General features: G+C 39.4%; 1 protein-coding gene across 6 annotated transcripts in view; it reads left to right on the top strand.

Annotated features, from left to right (window-relative positions):
• bcas3 (BCAS3 microtubule associated cell migration factor) overlaps window positions 1-16,673 on the top strand; it is a 242,654-nt gene that overhangs the window by 16,186 nt on the left and 209,795 nt on the right. For all 6 annotated transcript variants that reach the window (XM_053872609.1, XM_053872611.1, XM_053872610.1 and 3 more), the window contains exons 6-9: window positions 439-520; window positions 3,807-3,879; window positions 14,274-14,381; window positions 14,459-14,535. In XM_053872609.1, the coding sequence (XP_053728584.1) occupies window positions 439-520; window positions 3,807-3,879; window positions 14,274-14,381; window positions 14,459-14,535 (340 nt within the window). The remainder of the gene's footprint in view (window positions 1-438; window positions 521-3,806; window positions 3,880-14,273; window positions 14,382-14,458; window positions 14,536-16,673) is intronic.

The raw sequence follows: 16,673 nt of genomic DNA on the forward strand, positions 1-16,673 counted from the left end.
AGGCACACCGACAATGTTGGAGTGAGTTGCCAGAATTTTGTCAGCGGTCTTGCAGAGCTCGTTCCACCTCTGCAGCACATTTTTTGTATTGAAAAAACACATTCTATTACATTGTGTTGTTGATTTGAAGTGAAACTCATTTACCAGGCTGCTCTGTATGGTGTACGGTGAACGCATGACACGCCAGTATTCGGTTTTGGTGACTCTTCTCCAGCCAAACTATTCAGCTGAATACTGTATATTCGGCCACCGAATGTTCGGAGCATCCCTAGTTAAATTGAATAATTCTGGTTGACACCAGTTAACACCATGTGACATTTATGAAGTTTGTGTTTGTTGACTACTGTAGGTCAGAAAAACCTACAGTACTCAACAAACAAGTTTTCCATGATATGGAATTTTTCACATATTTTAATACTGTGTCGTGTGTACTTTCAGTTGGCAGGAGAAGCCCAGGAGCTTTTTTCTGTACGTCACGGACCAGTGAGGGCTGCCAGAATTCTGCCTGCACCTCATATAAGTGAGTATCATCAATTTATTCAAATTTATTTGTGAAATGTATAGTATGTAGTGTCAGTTTGAAAACGCATTTGTTACTCCACAAAGGATTGGGAATAGTGTAGCCTAACACTTTTGAGCAAGTGGAGAATGGCAATGTTCCATCTACAGAATATTTGACTCACATATTTCCACCCCACATGTACAACATTAGGATCTTTTTCATTCAGTAATTTGTTGTTTTGATCATTTTCTTCATGTGAGGTCCTGGGGCTGCAGGTACCATGTTTGTCACCAATGTGATGGTATGATTATTATTTTGTTGCAACTTTTTGGGTGGTGAATGTGACAGCATCATTATTGGTTTGTGGTGATTTGATGAGGTCATGTAATTCCATCTTAAGTGCAATGATCTAGAGTCTCAGCACAAGTTTAGTCAGTCAACATGTGTAATCAATTGTGTGGGTGGATCAGGCCTCTAATTCATGTACATAAATACATTCTTTGTGGTGGCTATTTAGCTGTCAATTCACCAACAAGAAACTTCAGCCTCTATTTTGTGGCCACATAAGACAATGTAATCCTATATGTTTCCATATGACTGAAATGTATATTTTTGTTTTCTTTTATTTTTTTGTTTGTTTTATTAGATCAAGTTGTACATTTGTCCAAAGGGGATATCAGATGTGCCTCAATGACAAACTGGTAATTGAAAGTATACAAGCATTGGTTGTTTGATGTATCCACCCCCATGTCTCTCACCCTCCACCAGTCATTGTCAGATTGTCACTGAAGTAGATTTTTATGCAGCTTTCTGAATTACGTTCTGTGATAGTTGATCGTTGGAGATGTTTATGAATTAAATGATTGAAAAGTGGAACATAGTGAAATAGTAATATGTTCTAAAGGTGCTTGACTTAGATAATCAGGTTCAATAACCACACATTGTAGTGTGAACTTTTCTGTGCAATGTAATTTGCATTTTCCATTTCATTTTTCAAAAAAAGTTATTGATTGTTTTGGTGCACTTCAATCCTGTTAAAATGACATGTTGCTGAAAGCAGTATAGTATTGTCTTCACTGATATTGAGTGACATGTTGTTCGATGGAAAGAGTGATCTTGAGTGTTTGCCTTATGTTATATTTAGGTTCTTTGCAAAAATCTTTCTCCTGGATTGTTTTTTTCCCCCCCTTTATGACCTTTTCACGTACAGAAATGGTTTGATTGCACTGAGCAGAAACTGGCAAATTATTCTCAAAACTACACGTAAAATCCAAATAAAATTTAAATTATAATTTCATGACACGTTTTTTCTTTTTCCAAATAAGCGATTTAAGCCTGTTACACAGGGTTATATGCTGATGAAATCCAGACGTCTGCACTCCGATCACTGACACTCATGATCAGGGGCTCCTTGTCACGGTTCAGGACACGAGGAGGGACCCAAATGCAGTGATGAAAGTCACAGGGGGCTGGATTGAGTCACATACAACTCACAACAATATAACCAAAACATACAGCGTCACCGAACCGGGAGAAAACCGAGCAAAGCTAGAATGTTCGAAATCAAATCATCAAACTGGGAGATGTCCGTAAACGAGAATAAGAGTCCAACAGAACCGGGAGAATCAAACGAACTTAAATCTTTTAAGCAGAGACAAAAAAAAAGAGAGTCAATCACAGAGCAAACGAGGAAACAGAGGAAGGAAACTGAACACTAACTCAGGCACCAGGGTTTCAGAAAAGTAATCACAATAAGATAACAAGCGCACAGAAAGAGAACGAGGAGAGCCAATTTACCACTGGAACAAAGGAGTCGATCTGGAACATGTTGCTGGAGTCCTGGTGTTCTTATACATATAGGTGATTGGCTCCAGCCGTGTGCCACAGGAACAGGAAGGAAGCAGAGAGAAAGCAAAACGGGACTCAAGGGACCAAAATATAAGCGGAATCATGACACACCTGACAATGTGAGCTGTGATTTCACAAAAAGTCTCTCCTTTGGTTATAAGATGTCAGCAGTCGTTCTGCAGCCTCCTGGAGGCAAATTTGCAAATCCCAGGACTGTAAAGGAAGGTAAGGCCCTCCTCCCTCTCTATTTGGCAAAAATGGGTTTCCTCTGATTGGCTCTTGATTTCGTTTGACCACGAAAACGTCATCTCACTTTCAGAGCAGGCCAAACATCCGAGGTAAATAGCTCAGCCCTCATCTCACCTGGAGCTGGACAAATTAGTTACCTTCCTCTACCATCCTGTGAGTGCCAAACATGCTCCCCGCAGCTTGGAGCAGGTGTTGCAACACACATGGAGTGCTTCAAACATCCAGCACCTTGAAATATTGAGTGTATTCTTGTGTACTTATTCACTGTCAAATAAATATTGTTTTTTTCTGCTGTTGTGACTCGGAACTCTGTATGAGCCTCTGTTCCTGAAGACTCCTGATGCTGAAAACTGCAGTTGGTGATGGCCGCGGCGGGACTTAGGGGTGGATAATGAAAGCCACCACCTCATGTAAACAGAGCTCTCTTGCATACAAGAGAGCTGCTCACAGCCGCTTCACGCTATGCTTACATTTTTAAATGTGTAGCGGCCTTATTGTGCCTTCCAGAGTGACTTCCCTTTGCAATGTTCCAGAAACACGTCTCTCTTATTGGCCACATCATGGCAAAGTGTATGTGTGTGTACGCACAACTTGGGACATTTTGTCAGATGTGTGTCCCCAATTAGTTAAGCTGTTATTATGTGTGTTTGACTATAAAAACACTGCGAACTCAACAAAGCATTTAATTTCTCTACATAACATGGTGATACATCCCCTAGTACCTCATGATCATGATCATTTACCCACCCTCAGGTATGAAAATATTGTAGAAACATGGACTTGGTCCGGTAAAAACAGCAGAATTTTGTGTTGTTGTGTGTTAGCGACAATGTCATAAATAAACCAAACGTAAAAGCAAATGTGTGATGAAAATGCCCTTTTGTCAGGTGAAATGTGTTTTAGTGAAATGTGTTTCCTCCAATGAATATATCCATCATATATCACACATAGTCAAGCAACATCTAGATGTTTTAAGTTGTTTACTCAGTTACAAAATAAGTTGTAATTTATCTTAATTGCTTCCATGGCAACGGTACTAATGTAATCAGCACATTTCCTGCCACTGTAATGACCTGTCTGTTGAACGGGGACAGCAGAACCAGAGAGCTCACATGTTTGTACAGAGAATGTCCCTCTTTCTAGGACTGAACGTGATTCTGTTTCTCATGTGACTCATTCTCTCCATCCGTCCCCATCTCCTCTATAGCTCCTCTGAAGACTGACACATTTTCTGACAAGAGGCCGCTGCTGGGGGTTTGCAAAAGCACAGGTTCATCAGGGTAAGTTCTGCATCAGATCTGTGGTCATTCCCTCTTGATCTTTCTGTGCCATGGCTTAACCACAAACTAGCCTGTAGTCATTCAGGCATTCCTTTTATCCTGACAAAATGACACTGATACCATAGACAATAACTCCATAAAATGAGGACTTTGTGGTGTCCATGTGTATGTTACATTATATAGAATATAAGATAAAAAAAATAAAGAATGTTCATCTGCGTATTAAGGATGCGTGATGACAAAAAAAAAAACTGATCATTTCAGCGATAACTATAATTATCACGATAAGTGCATTTTCATTCTATTCCATGTGTTGTACACACGACAGTCTCTCAGTCTCAACTGTTTTATGATGAAACTTGGACTTTGTCTCCAACGTTATAATGGTTAACTAAGTGTAGAGATGAGAAATTCACTGTTTCACGTCTCTCGTAGAACCTGGTCATGTCTGACAGACTGCTCTGTCAATTCTATTTGGGGATTAAATTGAGCTGTCTGTCTGCTGTATCTCATGTCTCTTAGCAGTTTACTTAAACTATGGACTTGTCTGGACACATTTACTGGATGCTATTGAAGAAATGATAGAAATAATGTGAATAAATCAGCATTTAGTCATATCCTATTCTCTAAATCCTTGTACAAACTGCCAGTCCTTTGTTTAGTGTGATGAAAAGCCTTCTCACGATTCTCTCTCCAATAATGGTTGTTTTTCATTGCCTTATTGTAGATTTCATTAATACTTTGACGGTTTTAGAATTTGTTGATGGTCCCCAAACCGATAGCAGGTTGTATCATTAGTGCTGCCTGTGTGAGTGTGTCCGCAATCAGGAATGCTGATGTCGCTAGTGTCAATACCAGCATGGATGTCCGTCGAATAAAACTATTTTCACCACGGTGTTTTGCTAAGCCGCCAAATATGTGGAAGACCTGCATTTGTTGATATGAACCAACGCATAGCCTGCGTCAGGAAACCTATGAGGACCAATTCAGGGACTCAGAGTCGACCAATGTCAATATCAAAAGTTTCCTGTAATAAAAAGGACATTAGAACTATGATCGTGAACCAAAGTCCATCAAACTCTCCACAACTGTCACGCACCGCAGAGCTGGAGAGTGCGTCGCGCAGTCGCGGTCTCTTTGTATTCATGTATGCAGGTCCAATGCATCGAGTGTGCTGCTGCTTAGAGGAAGCCTGTGAGTTTGCTTCGTAGTGCCGCAAAGGGCTTGAGGTACAATAGCAACAATAGTGGACCCACAGTTGAAATGAAACATTACATAGATTGTCTTTGAACAATGTTGTGAGGTTTGAATAAAAATGAATAAAAAAATGGTATTCCTGTAACTTCCGTATAATCAGGTTTCTCCTGAAAAGGGACCCATGGGCTAGATTTTGAGCCACTACACTGTGACGATCCTAGCATTTTCTGCAGTTTTTGTTAACATTGAGTGGATTGTGACTCTCTATGTCAGTGATTCCTCTCCATTATTGGATATCGACCCGATCTAGCCTCTTAAAGTGGGATCGGGCATTGGTGAAAAATTACAGATTTGGCAGCTCTTGGTGACGTCACATGTGGCGCCCATTATAATGATAACATGGCAGCAGCTAACTGTAGATACAGTGTCCCTGCAGCAGAGATTTCAATTTCCAACTGAAAGTGGAGCAGTCGGAGCAGCAGTTCTCAACTTCAGTCACGCGAGCACGGCTAGACTGCGAGATACTTGATGCATTTATAGAGCCCAGTAATCGGGGATGAGATTGCTCAGCAATCAGAGATCAGGTAACCCACATATATTTGGGCTCACAATTCAATCGTGGTTTGCTATTTGTCACAGACTTGAATGAATGAATGGATGTCAGCAGCAGCTGTGAGCGCACATGTTGAGGGAAGTGATTTGCCGAGCGATGGATTACCAATAACAAAAAAACACACGGCCCAAGATTTACTGTTTGTTTGTTCCTCTCCATTCCAACTTGAAGTGGTGCCGCCCTTAGCTCTACTAGAAATAGAATCCTTGCAGATTTGAAGCGGTTCAGTAGCGTGCAGTAGTGCAGGCAATATTTGGTAAATGCTCAGTTTAAATAATAAGAGGTTTGTAATTCCATATGAAGTAATTTTTCCCTTATACTCAAGGCAAGACCAGTGTTATCCCACTGCATGGATTGAAGGTTTGTTACTTAGTAAACTTTTAACAACGATAACAAATCGGTAGCGCTATCGGTCGATAACCAAAGCCCAGGTATCGGTATCAGGGCCATCAAACTTAAATCTGTACATGCCTAAAAACAAGTGCATTTTTATATTATGTTACTTTATTCAAACTGTTATATATAATAAAGATGGCCCTCACCTATGTGTTCCATGCATTAGAACGTATTAGTTTCTCTCTGTGGAATACACTATATTTGTTTTTTGATAAAAAACACCCACGAGTCAAAATACTTATAACAATGTTATAATTAAACAACGTGAAAGAAGGGTCTATAATTAAATACATCTATTAAATACAGCTTAATATCTATTAAATACAGCTAGATGGCATTGATGAACCTGTTAATATTTTTGATGCTATCATTTATTTTATTATTATTTATTTTCCAAATTTACATCATAGATATCATCATAATGCGCTTTCCACATTCTTTAACATGTGCATCAAACAAGACCTACCTAAAATCAATCATAATAAGGAAATCAATCCTGACCGTCATCTTTTGACTTCCAAAGCTTGCCACTTTTTCTGTGTCACTGACATGGAGACAAGCAGCATTTAATGGTTTGGCAGTACACTGAGGTATTGCTCCACACTAATGATGAAAACATGCACTGTGTTGAAAAGCTGAAATGCTTACCTCTGGCTAAATGGCAACATTCTGGTTCTTCCCCTACTGAAACGCTTAGTAAATAACAATCTGGTCAAAGACAAGAAGGAAAAAGGCTTCCGGGTATGGCACTGTTCTTTCCATTGGGTTTGTTCATAAGCTCACTAAGGTCCTCACACAATTTTTAGCATATAATCTTTTTGAAATAACAGCTTTTGTTAACCACCAAAAAGGATGCCGTCTTGACACTTAAATGGAAAACAGATTGAAGCCTTGGCCACTACAGCAGTGCTGGTTTAGAAGTTGGTTCAGTCAGCTCCAGGCTTAGATTACAAGATTTGCAAATTAAAGGCAAACCAAAGAAGGGAAAAGCATGTGTGCAGAAGCCCTTTACTTGTGGATTTCTAGTCAGGCACACTCAACATTAGTTTATCAATGGAAGAGATTACATGTGAAGTCCAAACAATGTGGAGATACAATGACTGCCGCGCTGGCCAGACTGGTGTATGTATGAGATTTGTAAATTTGGAAAGAATGTTGTTGCCATAGCAGACTTTGATACGTCTACTTCTCGCCCTCAAAGGGATTTGTATTTTTGGTCTTTGATCTCTTGAAGAATGCACATTATATGTGTACGATATTTACAGTTAAATGTTGGTGGGGGTTTGAGCACACACTTACTGAGTTCAGTGCTTTATTATGGAGGGTTCAAGAATTGTCAGTGACTTTTCCTCCACCTCACTTCATCTCCAGATGCTCCGAGGATGTGGTTCTTTTTTTTTCTCTCTTCTGACCATAGCATTGCCTTTACAAAGTGTAGACTCTATTTTGAGTGTCTGGCTAATACACATACATATTATATGTAGATATGCTGTGGTCATGGATACGCTCATATAAAATGACTGTCTCTGCTGTTGCTATTGGCATTTTTTTATTTGACAGAGATGAAGCCTTTATAGTTTAAAAATAAAAAGGGCACGAGCTGCGGTCTGAATATAATTCATTCTTGTCTAAAGCAGGGGTGGGAATATTTAAGTACCTCACAATTCGATTCAATTAGATTATCTTTTTTTTTTCCTTGTGATTTCTGATCTGATTTCTGATCATGATCTACTCGCATCTCCTTTGCAAGACAATGACAATTGTACACAATATAGTTTGTCTTGTGCATTTATTATGTTTTAAACATGTATCCATGCTTGGATGAAATTGTTGCAGCTGTTAAGCTAAAACCAATATCGCATACTGCTTGAGTAAGCCTTCTTTTTTATTCAAAATTAATTCTGAAGAAAGGGCCTTTAGTGGCCAACGGCCTTTTTGCCTCTTGGTAAAGCTGTGGCACATCTATCTCAATGAAGAACTTATGGGCTCCATAGTCTGCTGCTGACTGCTCTGTATCTGTGGTTATGGTAATGCCCTGCTTGTGTGCGTTCTTGTGTTCGAATTCTATTCCTTTTGTGTATTTTCAAAGTTATTCAGTGTGGCGGTGCAAATGACCACTTCCTCCTAACTCAGCTATTCAGCATCCGGTTGAATTCCCCAGACAAGTTTTCATTTGTGGATGGAATACATCTGCCGGCTAAAGTATATTGAATGGAAATTATCAGCCATTTGTGTAAACGCCGCCACCAGATTAAAGGGCTTTTGAGAAGTGATGCTTTTTATCCAACATGAGGTTATGGTGGTCGTCACTGTCACAATCTGACCACCCATGAGAACACAGACAAACACTCCTGTTTTAAGATAAACTGTTTCTGCCGGATGAACCGTAGATACATGGAATGAAGGAGATTAGAATCTGTTTGTGCAGCAGATTGCTTCAGTCCCTTTTCTATAGTCATTGTCATTATCAGTATTAAGAAAGTTGTTTTGTAGTGATTCCCAGGGGAAACGATTCAGAGCTCTTCCACCACTGCTGCGACAAATTAGGGATTCTCATCTCAGGATCATTATGTTTTCTATTTTGTCCAAAATGTTTGTTCTTTTTCTGCTAAATTTATTTGAAGGAATACAAGAGACTGAATGTTTATTCAAACTTGTCTGTTCAGGGAGATACCTTCATACTTGTGCTGTGTCCCATTTCTAACACTAGCAGTTGGTTTTGAGTGCCCACTCATGAATACATGAAATCCACTGAAATGCAAGAGACTCATTGAGGGTCTTTCAATGGAATGTGTTTTCAGTGAAATAAGAAACAATCAGCCAACATTTTTTGCACATTTTTTATAAGGTATTTCATAATTACGCATAACACCCACACAATGCGCCTTACCTTTGACATCCTCTGATGTCACGGTTGGGGGACAGAGATGTCTATGTCCGCACAGCCCAGCTAGACTACTTACACCTTAGGTTTTAGGTAACATCCAAACGTCGCCACACATTTTCCTGCGTGATCATGCTTGCTTCAAAAAAGTGTTGGCCTCTCAAATCCACCAAAATTGATTGAAAACTTGCTAGTTCTGTAGAGGCACTGTAATGTTCTAACAACAAATTAAGGAGATGCAACGACTGTGTGCTATATTACTGTAATGTTACCATATGAATGTAATACATTGATAAAAATAAAAATGACTCACATTTAGGTTGCATTCCAGTTGTCCTTGTAACCGGGAAATTCCCACCGCTGCCCCCCAATAACGTCACTGATGTTGGATTTCCCAAAACCCCCAAAAATAGTAATAATAATTAAACAAAATGCCCTTTCCATATATTTCTTTTTATTAAAACTGTTAAGGATTACAGATGCAGACATATAGAAAACTGAATGGAGGACAGTGAGCTTGTGATTGACCATGTTTTTTATTATCCCACATTAATCATTATCCCCACCAATTCAGAAACACATAGAGGAGTTGTAGGTTTGTATTTATAATAACACATATGAGTGACTGGGTAATCCGAAGTGTCATTTTGCACTATATGGAGGATCCCCATCCGTCTCCTTCCTTCTATCTCCCCCAATTATGTCACCCCATGCAGCTGCCCGTTTCCCCTGTACCTAAAACCGTTATTATATATATATATATATATATATATATATATATATATATATATATATATAGCTATATATATATATATATATATATATATAGCTATAGCAAGAAACAGCCTTGCAGAGTAGTAAGTTTAAATGTTAAGTACTAAATGGTAAAACCCTAAGTCCAGTATATTTCACATTCAGCTTCTGATTGGGCATTATTTCCATTAAACAATAATCAATAGTATGTTGAAATTATCATTCTCATGAGGAGTATGCTCAGTTAAACTTAGCTACTGCTTCAATTGCATGCATATTTAATATTAAAACATGACCACTAATGAGGAGGCATATTACTTAGATGTTGAGTGGTCTCAACGTTGCATTTCAGTGAGTAGCTAAAGTCTTCAGGCTTATGTTTGTTTAGTGTTTTCATGGCGTGTAATTGGCGTTTCTTATAAGCAGCTTGTAAAACCTTGGCTTAGTCAGAAATGTGGTGCTGTCCCTCTTCTTGTGAATGAATTATTTTCCCTTCTCCGGCCTCCATTGATGATTTCCACAGCCACTTGAGATCCTGTGGTTTTATCCCCTCCTTCAGTTGTGAAGATGTGAGCAGAGTTTCTTTGCCAGAATGAAAGCACTCATGGAATAAGCTCAGTATTGAAGTGAAAATTTTAATAACAGATGTTGGCGTGTTTCGCTGGGGAGGAAGTAAGCTGACTAGATTGATGGTAATTGTGCAATAATGAGGAACACTTCCAGTATAAGAAACCCTTCATGGCCTTTTGTCAGTAGCGTCATGTCTTAAATTAAAGCCTGGTTGTGAAAGTGTTATTTTTAGTGTTGTTAAAAAGTACTTCCAAGTCTGTACGAAGCTATGAACTAGGACGGCAACTGAACGAAAACACCAGAGTATACTACAGGCCAGGGCAAAGCAAAAATGATTCAACAGGTGCCTGCAACAACTCTGATGAACACATTTTACCTTTTTTGAAAACTTTGGACCAAGCCAATCCGTCTAATACACTCAATTTTCAGGAGTGTATAATCAAGCTTCTAATTTTAAGCAGGGATAGATTGATGCTACATCCAATAATATGAAAATAGAGAGCTTCATGCAAATGCCTGAACAATCCCACACCCTTGTCTCCCGAATTCCCTGCCAGTCCAATTTATTTTGACAATGACTAAAAAAGTTCATGAAATAATTACCACAATTACAAAGATGCTTACGATTTGTATACTTGTTTAGTTGGGTGGGTTGATATGGGTAGCTCACAATTTTAATACTGTGGCGGTGTTTTGGCCTCGATAACAATAATATCTCAATATCTGCTATAGCTGATTTATTGAAAAAAAATTATGAACAATATGTCACATTGTATGTGACTGAAACAGAAAAAAATACCCTTATAAATGAAAACATCATGTAAAAATGCATTTATTCAATGTATAATGTACAAAACAAAATTGAGCTCAAAGGAAGCATTTGCCTTGCACCTCACTGTCTCCACTCTTGTAAATATAAGCATTGTACAGCAGGACAAGTTAAAGTGCATGAACATTAATAACATGACAAAAGTGAGTAGCAGTGGTTCTCCCATTTAGTGTTGAGTGCATATTGCAATTAAGTCTTGTGTGCCATGCACTTCAAAGACCGTATAACTACTATGATAGTCTTCACATTTCCAGAAGCCAAGATGCCATCTGCGTAATTTTACCCAGATAGCAAATAGGCCAACTGCAAGATCTGTTGACAGCACTGCTCTTTTCATTGTCCTTCATGTTTCCTTCTCAAACTTGCCGGCGGGTCTGGTGTAGCAACGATAGCCATTAGCAGTGCTGGTGACAGCAGAAAGTGTGAAAGGTGGAGCAGTTTCATGTCCCTCACCGGGCAATGTATTTCAAGATGGAGCGACGAGCGATGGAGTGACTATGAAGCATCTATTTGTATTTGTTTAAAAATGTCTCCAGACAGAGGTGGGAAATTTAACAAAAAAATAGGATTTATTATTTTATCTCTTTTAAATAACTTTTGATTTCATCACAATCTGTTGTGGTGATTTTATTGTAGTTTGTGGAATTTCCAGACAAAACTAAATTTTGACATGTTTAAACATTCATTCATTCAAACAAAATATCAAGGCCTGCTTCTTGATTAAATAAATAGAACCATGTGAATTTTGATCCCTGTTTAACTATTTTGCATGTATTTGGCAAGCGCAGTGTGCCATGCAGCGAACTGCACCTCTCCCCAGCACAGCTTGCTGCATGGCACTAAGGAACGGGAGGAGTGGGGGTAGCATGCTCCGTGCCAAAAGAAATGCCAAAATACTCCTCCGATTAAAAAGCTATGTGTTAGTTTGGTAAACGATTGTTTAAAGTTTGGAACTTCTGCGGTTTCCTCCCATCGGCAGCGTCACACAACCTATCCCACAGCGCTTCCATGCCGCTAGTGAGGCGACTCGCGAGATGTGGATAACTGCGAGATTCTACCGGTAAACAAATATGGCGGTCAAGCTACGGCTGCAAAACGGTTGAGAAACTGAGAATTTAGATCATTTTTTTGCGAAATTACCGGCCAGAAACACCTTTTTATGGATACCATTGTGATGACACTACGAGCAGGGCATTATACAGGCACTGACAATCGGACATTCAGGGCGCCCTGCTGAGAAAAAGTAGGCATTCATTTTTCATGTTTTGCAGTTCTCAGGATGCCCAGATGCCCTCATAGCTAAATACCTGTTATATATGCCTTTTTACTATTTTTTTTATACATTTAACTTACTAATTTATAAAACATAAAAAAACAAACTTGAATTCACTCAGAAATGAATAGAAAACAAAAGAAACGCAGAAAAATATCTGTTGTCTTGTGTTGTCCCATACCCAAGGGCCAGTTTGAGTAATAGTAATTGACACATTGATCTAATAGGGCCGTCATAATAGGGCTGTTACTGAGCTGGGGTATGGTGCGTTGTGTCACCTTAACATGTGCAGCGATTGACGTCCTGCCTTGATCCTTAATGATAATTGTGATTTAGCCTTGCTTTCAACCTACACCCAATGTCCTCGGCATTAGAAAATCTTATTAGGCCTGACCTCTTGTTGGCTCCATTAGAACTGGGTCATTTGTTAAAATACTGCAAAAGCAAACCAATTGAACCATGTGCCATTTTGATACTATGACAGCAGGTTATCATTGTCCTCTTGAATCAATTGCAGAGGCCCATTATTCTAGGTGGAGCTTAGAATTCAATTGAACATAGTCTGATAATGCTGAAATCGATCATGCAGCCGCCTGAAAGTAAATTATTGTCCTGGGACAGAAATTTTCCATTCATCTTGATGTCTGTGCTCTTCATTGTAAATGTAGAGGGGTTCCCTAGTCTGTCCCATGCTGTGCGGTCAAACACTTGACTTGTCTTTTAAGGTTACTCATATGTGTTTGCCCTGTGGTCTATGTTTTTTTTTTGTTTTTTTTTTACCACATTGATGAAAAATGCCACATTTTCTCTTAATCACATGTATAAACCTTGAGTGACAGCACTAACTATGTGCTATTAATACAAATAAAACTCTCCTTCAGATAAGGGCAATAGCAATAGTCTGCCTACTAGCTATTACTGTAGTTGACATTCACCTTAACCTACTCACAGTGTATACTTTCCGCCATTGGTGGCGTGGCTGGTCAGTGTTTCTATCTTACTGTCTGTCTGTCTAGGACAGGTCAGTTTTTGTTACGATTGTAGTTTCCTATGATAATGAAAACATGATCATCGACACCGCACCACAGCCCACATGAATTTGGGGAAAGTGGTACTGAGGGAAGCTACTCTGGAACGCATTGTGACTGTGCAGTCCTGAGTAATAAAGCTCAATCCAGATTTATACGTTGTTGGTGACACTAATATCAGTTGAGTGTCAATGTGGTCAACACACATCTTCAGAACCTTGCAAGATTAAATGCTCATGCGGTGTTCTGAGTCACAAAACAGTCAGTGATCAATGATAGCTATTCTGTTCTTTGTGATGTTCTGAAAACCAACGATGATTTGCAAATGAATAAGTGCATAACGGTATTTAATCCAAGTACTCCTCCTGTGATTGAATGGAATAACAGCAGAAAGGCCGCTGAAATATACAGGTTTTATAATCAAAGCAGTGACTTCTCAGGAAAAATGACTTAAAAGTGTTCGAAAATGTGAAATTGCACATTGTTTGAATAATTGTGATTATGATATGAACAAATGTCTTCCACAGATTGATTGTTGTGGCACGAAGTCTGAATCTTAGGGTTTATTTGTAGTTATCAATCACCCCTCATATGTTTCAATGTTATTATTATTATTTTTTTCAAATTTTATGCTGATGAAATAAAAATATTGCACTATCAAGCTTTTCTGTGTGTTGATCAAGCAAATTGAATCAGCAAGTATTATTTGTTTTCAGTTTAAATGGAATGGCCCCAAAATAAATTGTCTAAAGGCAGTTTTTTTATGGTTCCCCTCAACCTCATTTGCCACCTTACCATCCAAAAAAAATAAGTTACACTAATGTTCATGCCTTGTTTTCCTGTCTTTTCAGGGCCAGTCCTCCTTATTCATGTGCCGATCTCTACTCTCTACGGACTGGGGAAATGGTCAAATCCATACAGTTCAAGACACCGATTTATGATCTCCACTGCAACAAGCAGTATGCTATTCTGTTCGACCTAGAAAATGCTTAAAACACTGCAGAATTGGATCCAAATTTATTTTTGTTTGTTGCAGTATTCTTGCTGTCAGTTTTCAAGAAAAGATTGCAGCGTTCGACAGCTACACTTTCACAAAGAAATTCTTCGTCACAAGTAAGTGAGCAAATTTGTCATTTACCTTCCTGCAGTCTTTGGGTCACTTTGACCCGGGTCCATCGTAAATGGCAGGACCTCAAAAGAGTTAACTAATTTTACATTCAGAATGTTGTACTGCAGAGCCAAGATACATGTACTTGCCTTGCCTTGCCTTGCCTTGCCTTGCCGTGCGTGTGTGTGTGTGTGTGTGTGTGTGTGTGTGTGTGTGTGTGTGTGTGTGTGTGTGTGTGTGTGTGTGTGTGTGTGTGTGTGTGTGTGTGTGTGTGTGTGTGTGTGTGTGTGTGTGTGTGTGTGTGTGTGTGTGTGTGTGTGTGTGTGTGTGTGTGTGTCAAACACTATTTATTTACAATTATTTTCTGTGTAGAAAATGTATTTCAACACAATTACATTAATGTGTTCAGTTTCATGTGAGTGCCTTCCCAAATATTGCTGTCAGATATCTCTTGTTAAGTTCTTGAGCAAAGAAAAACCAAGAGGTCTCACTCAGGCGGTCATTGTTAAAACAAAATGTCTGAACAGCATTTAACACTGCACAATTTGAGTTCTTCCATTTGAGAATGTTATGACACAAGTTTGCGTCTTCATTGCTGTACCTGTCATGTTTATGCAGGAAGACTGTCCATGAAGTCCAGACTGCACATTGAGGCTGTCACTCTCTACTTAAGCCATTTGCTGAAGTAAACTGACCTTACTAGCTTCTTTAATGTGCCTCCTTGTTGTCTGTTGGCCTTCTCTATCAGTGTCTGGCTCACAGGAAACCAAACATGTTCAATGGTTATTAATTGTCTCTTTATGGGTCCCCCCCCCTCAGAACCCTGTGTTTTCCTATGAGGAGGGAAACGGTGAACAAATGGTTCTGTAATCTGTGGTGGACTGCTTTCGATGACCAGTGTGTCATATGTTCAGTGTACAGTTGAGAAAATCGTTTACCATGAGTCTGTTTCTGGTCACACTGTGATTTACCCAAGAGACCACAGTCTTTTCAGATATTGCACTCTTCACTTGCATGGGCAAAATAACATTCTGGCCGCTGCATTTTCTTTTTCTTACATCGAGAAATGTCACTGTCTTATGTATATTGAGCAGCATTAAATGAAACATTAAATAGAGAAGAGGAGTAGAAAGTGTTGCTTGCCTTATACTGTATGGAAGCATGTGCACTGTGTGCTTAAGCATTGCACCTTTTCCTACAGTGCTTATTTGGCAAAATTTGCAAGGCGAAGGCACCATTGTTGCAAGACTCACCTCAGAGTCGGGTGATGTTGTGATCACTATGTCGGTCGTTGAGTGGCAGTGTGTTTTTAAGGGACTCAGGGACAAAAAAAAACAAAACAAAACAGCCCATTGTACATATGTCGACAACGCCAGTGTCCTCGAATAAACAATGCATGTGGACAGGACGATCGTTTGGTCTGACGAGCAAAATCTCTCACTTTTACTGTGAGAGATTTTGTTTTTCTAGTGTGTTGTCACAAGGACCTTAACTGTGCAGTGACAAGTTCCAGCTCTGGCTCTGTCACTGTCATCTACTGACTCTCTGACTCTCTTGTTATTCTACTGAAAGACATGGTTTTAAATGTTTTATGAAACCTGAGAACGAATGAAATAGAGCCCTCTAGCAAAGGTGGAGTATCAACACCCTGTTTTACAGTTCTTTGTTCAGAGCTTTATCAATTATTGCTCAAGAATATGCTGCGCAACCACAGAAGGCTCACTGCCTAGTTGATTGAGCGTTTCCAGTGGCACGTTCACATGGTGACAAATTTGGTGTCGTTGACGAAAGTTTCCACCGTGAACAGGGTTTTCAAAAGTAGTCGGATTCATAAGGAAACGACACCGTCGCTGTGTCAATGAGCACTGAATCTGCCACCAAATGGTGACGGATTCAATCGTTTCTATCTCTGTGCAAACGGCACCAAAATTAAATCAGTGTCGTGTCAGCAGCATTCGTCTCTTGTGTCGCATGTGTGCACACACTCATACACGTGCACTAAAGCCGGAGAGATTAGAGACAAGCGGTGGTGACCTTTCCACGGCGTTTGTACACTGACTTAAACTCAAAATCCATCTTTCTGTATCCGCTGGAGACAGAAAGAAAAGAAACTTCCGTTCTGCTAACTCATGAAAACCTATGG

Source organism: Synchiropus splendidus, chromosome 8 (genome assembly GCF_027744825.2).
Source record: "Synchiropus splendidus isolate RoL2022-P1 chromosome 8, RoL_Sspl_1.0, whole genome shotgun sequence".
NCBI lineage: Eukaryota > Metazoa > Chordata > Actinopteri > Syngnathiformes > Callionymidae > Synchiropus > Synchiropus splendidus.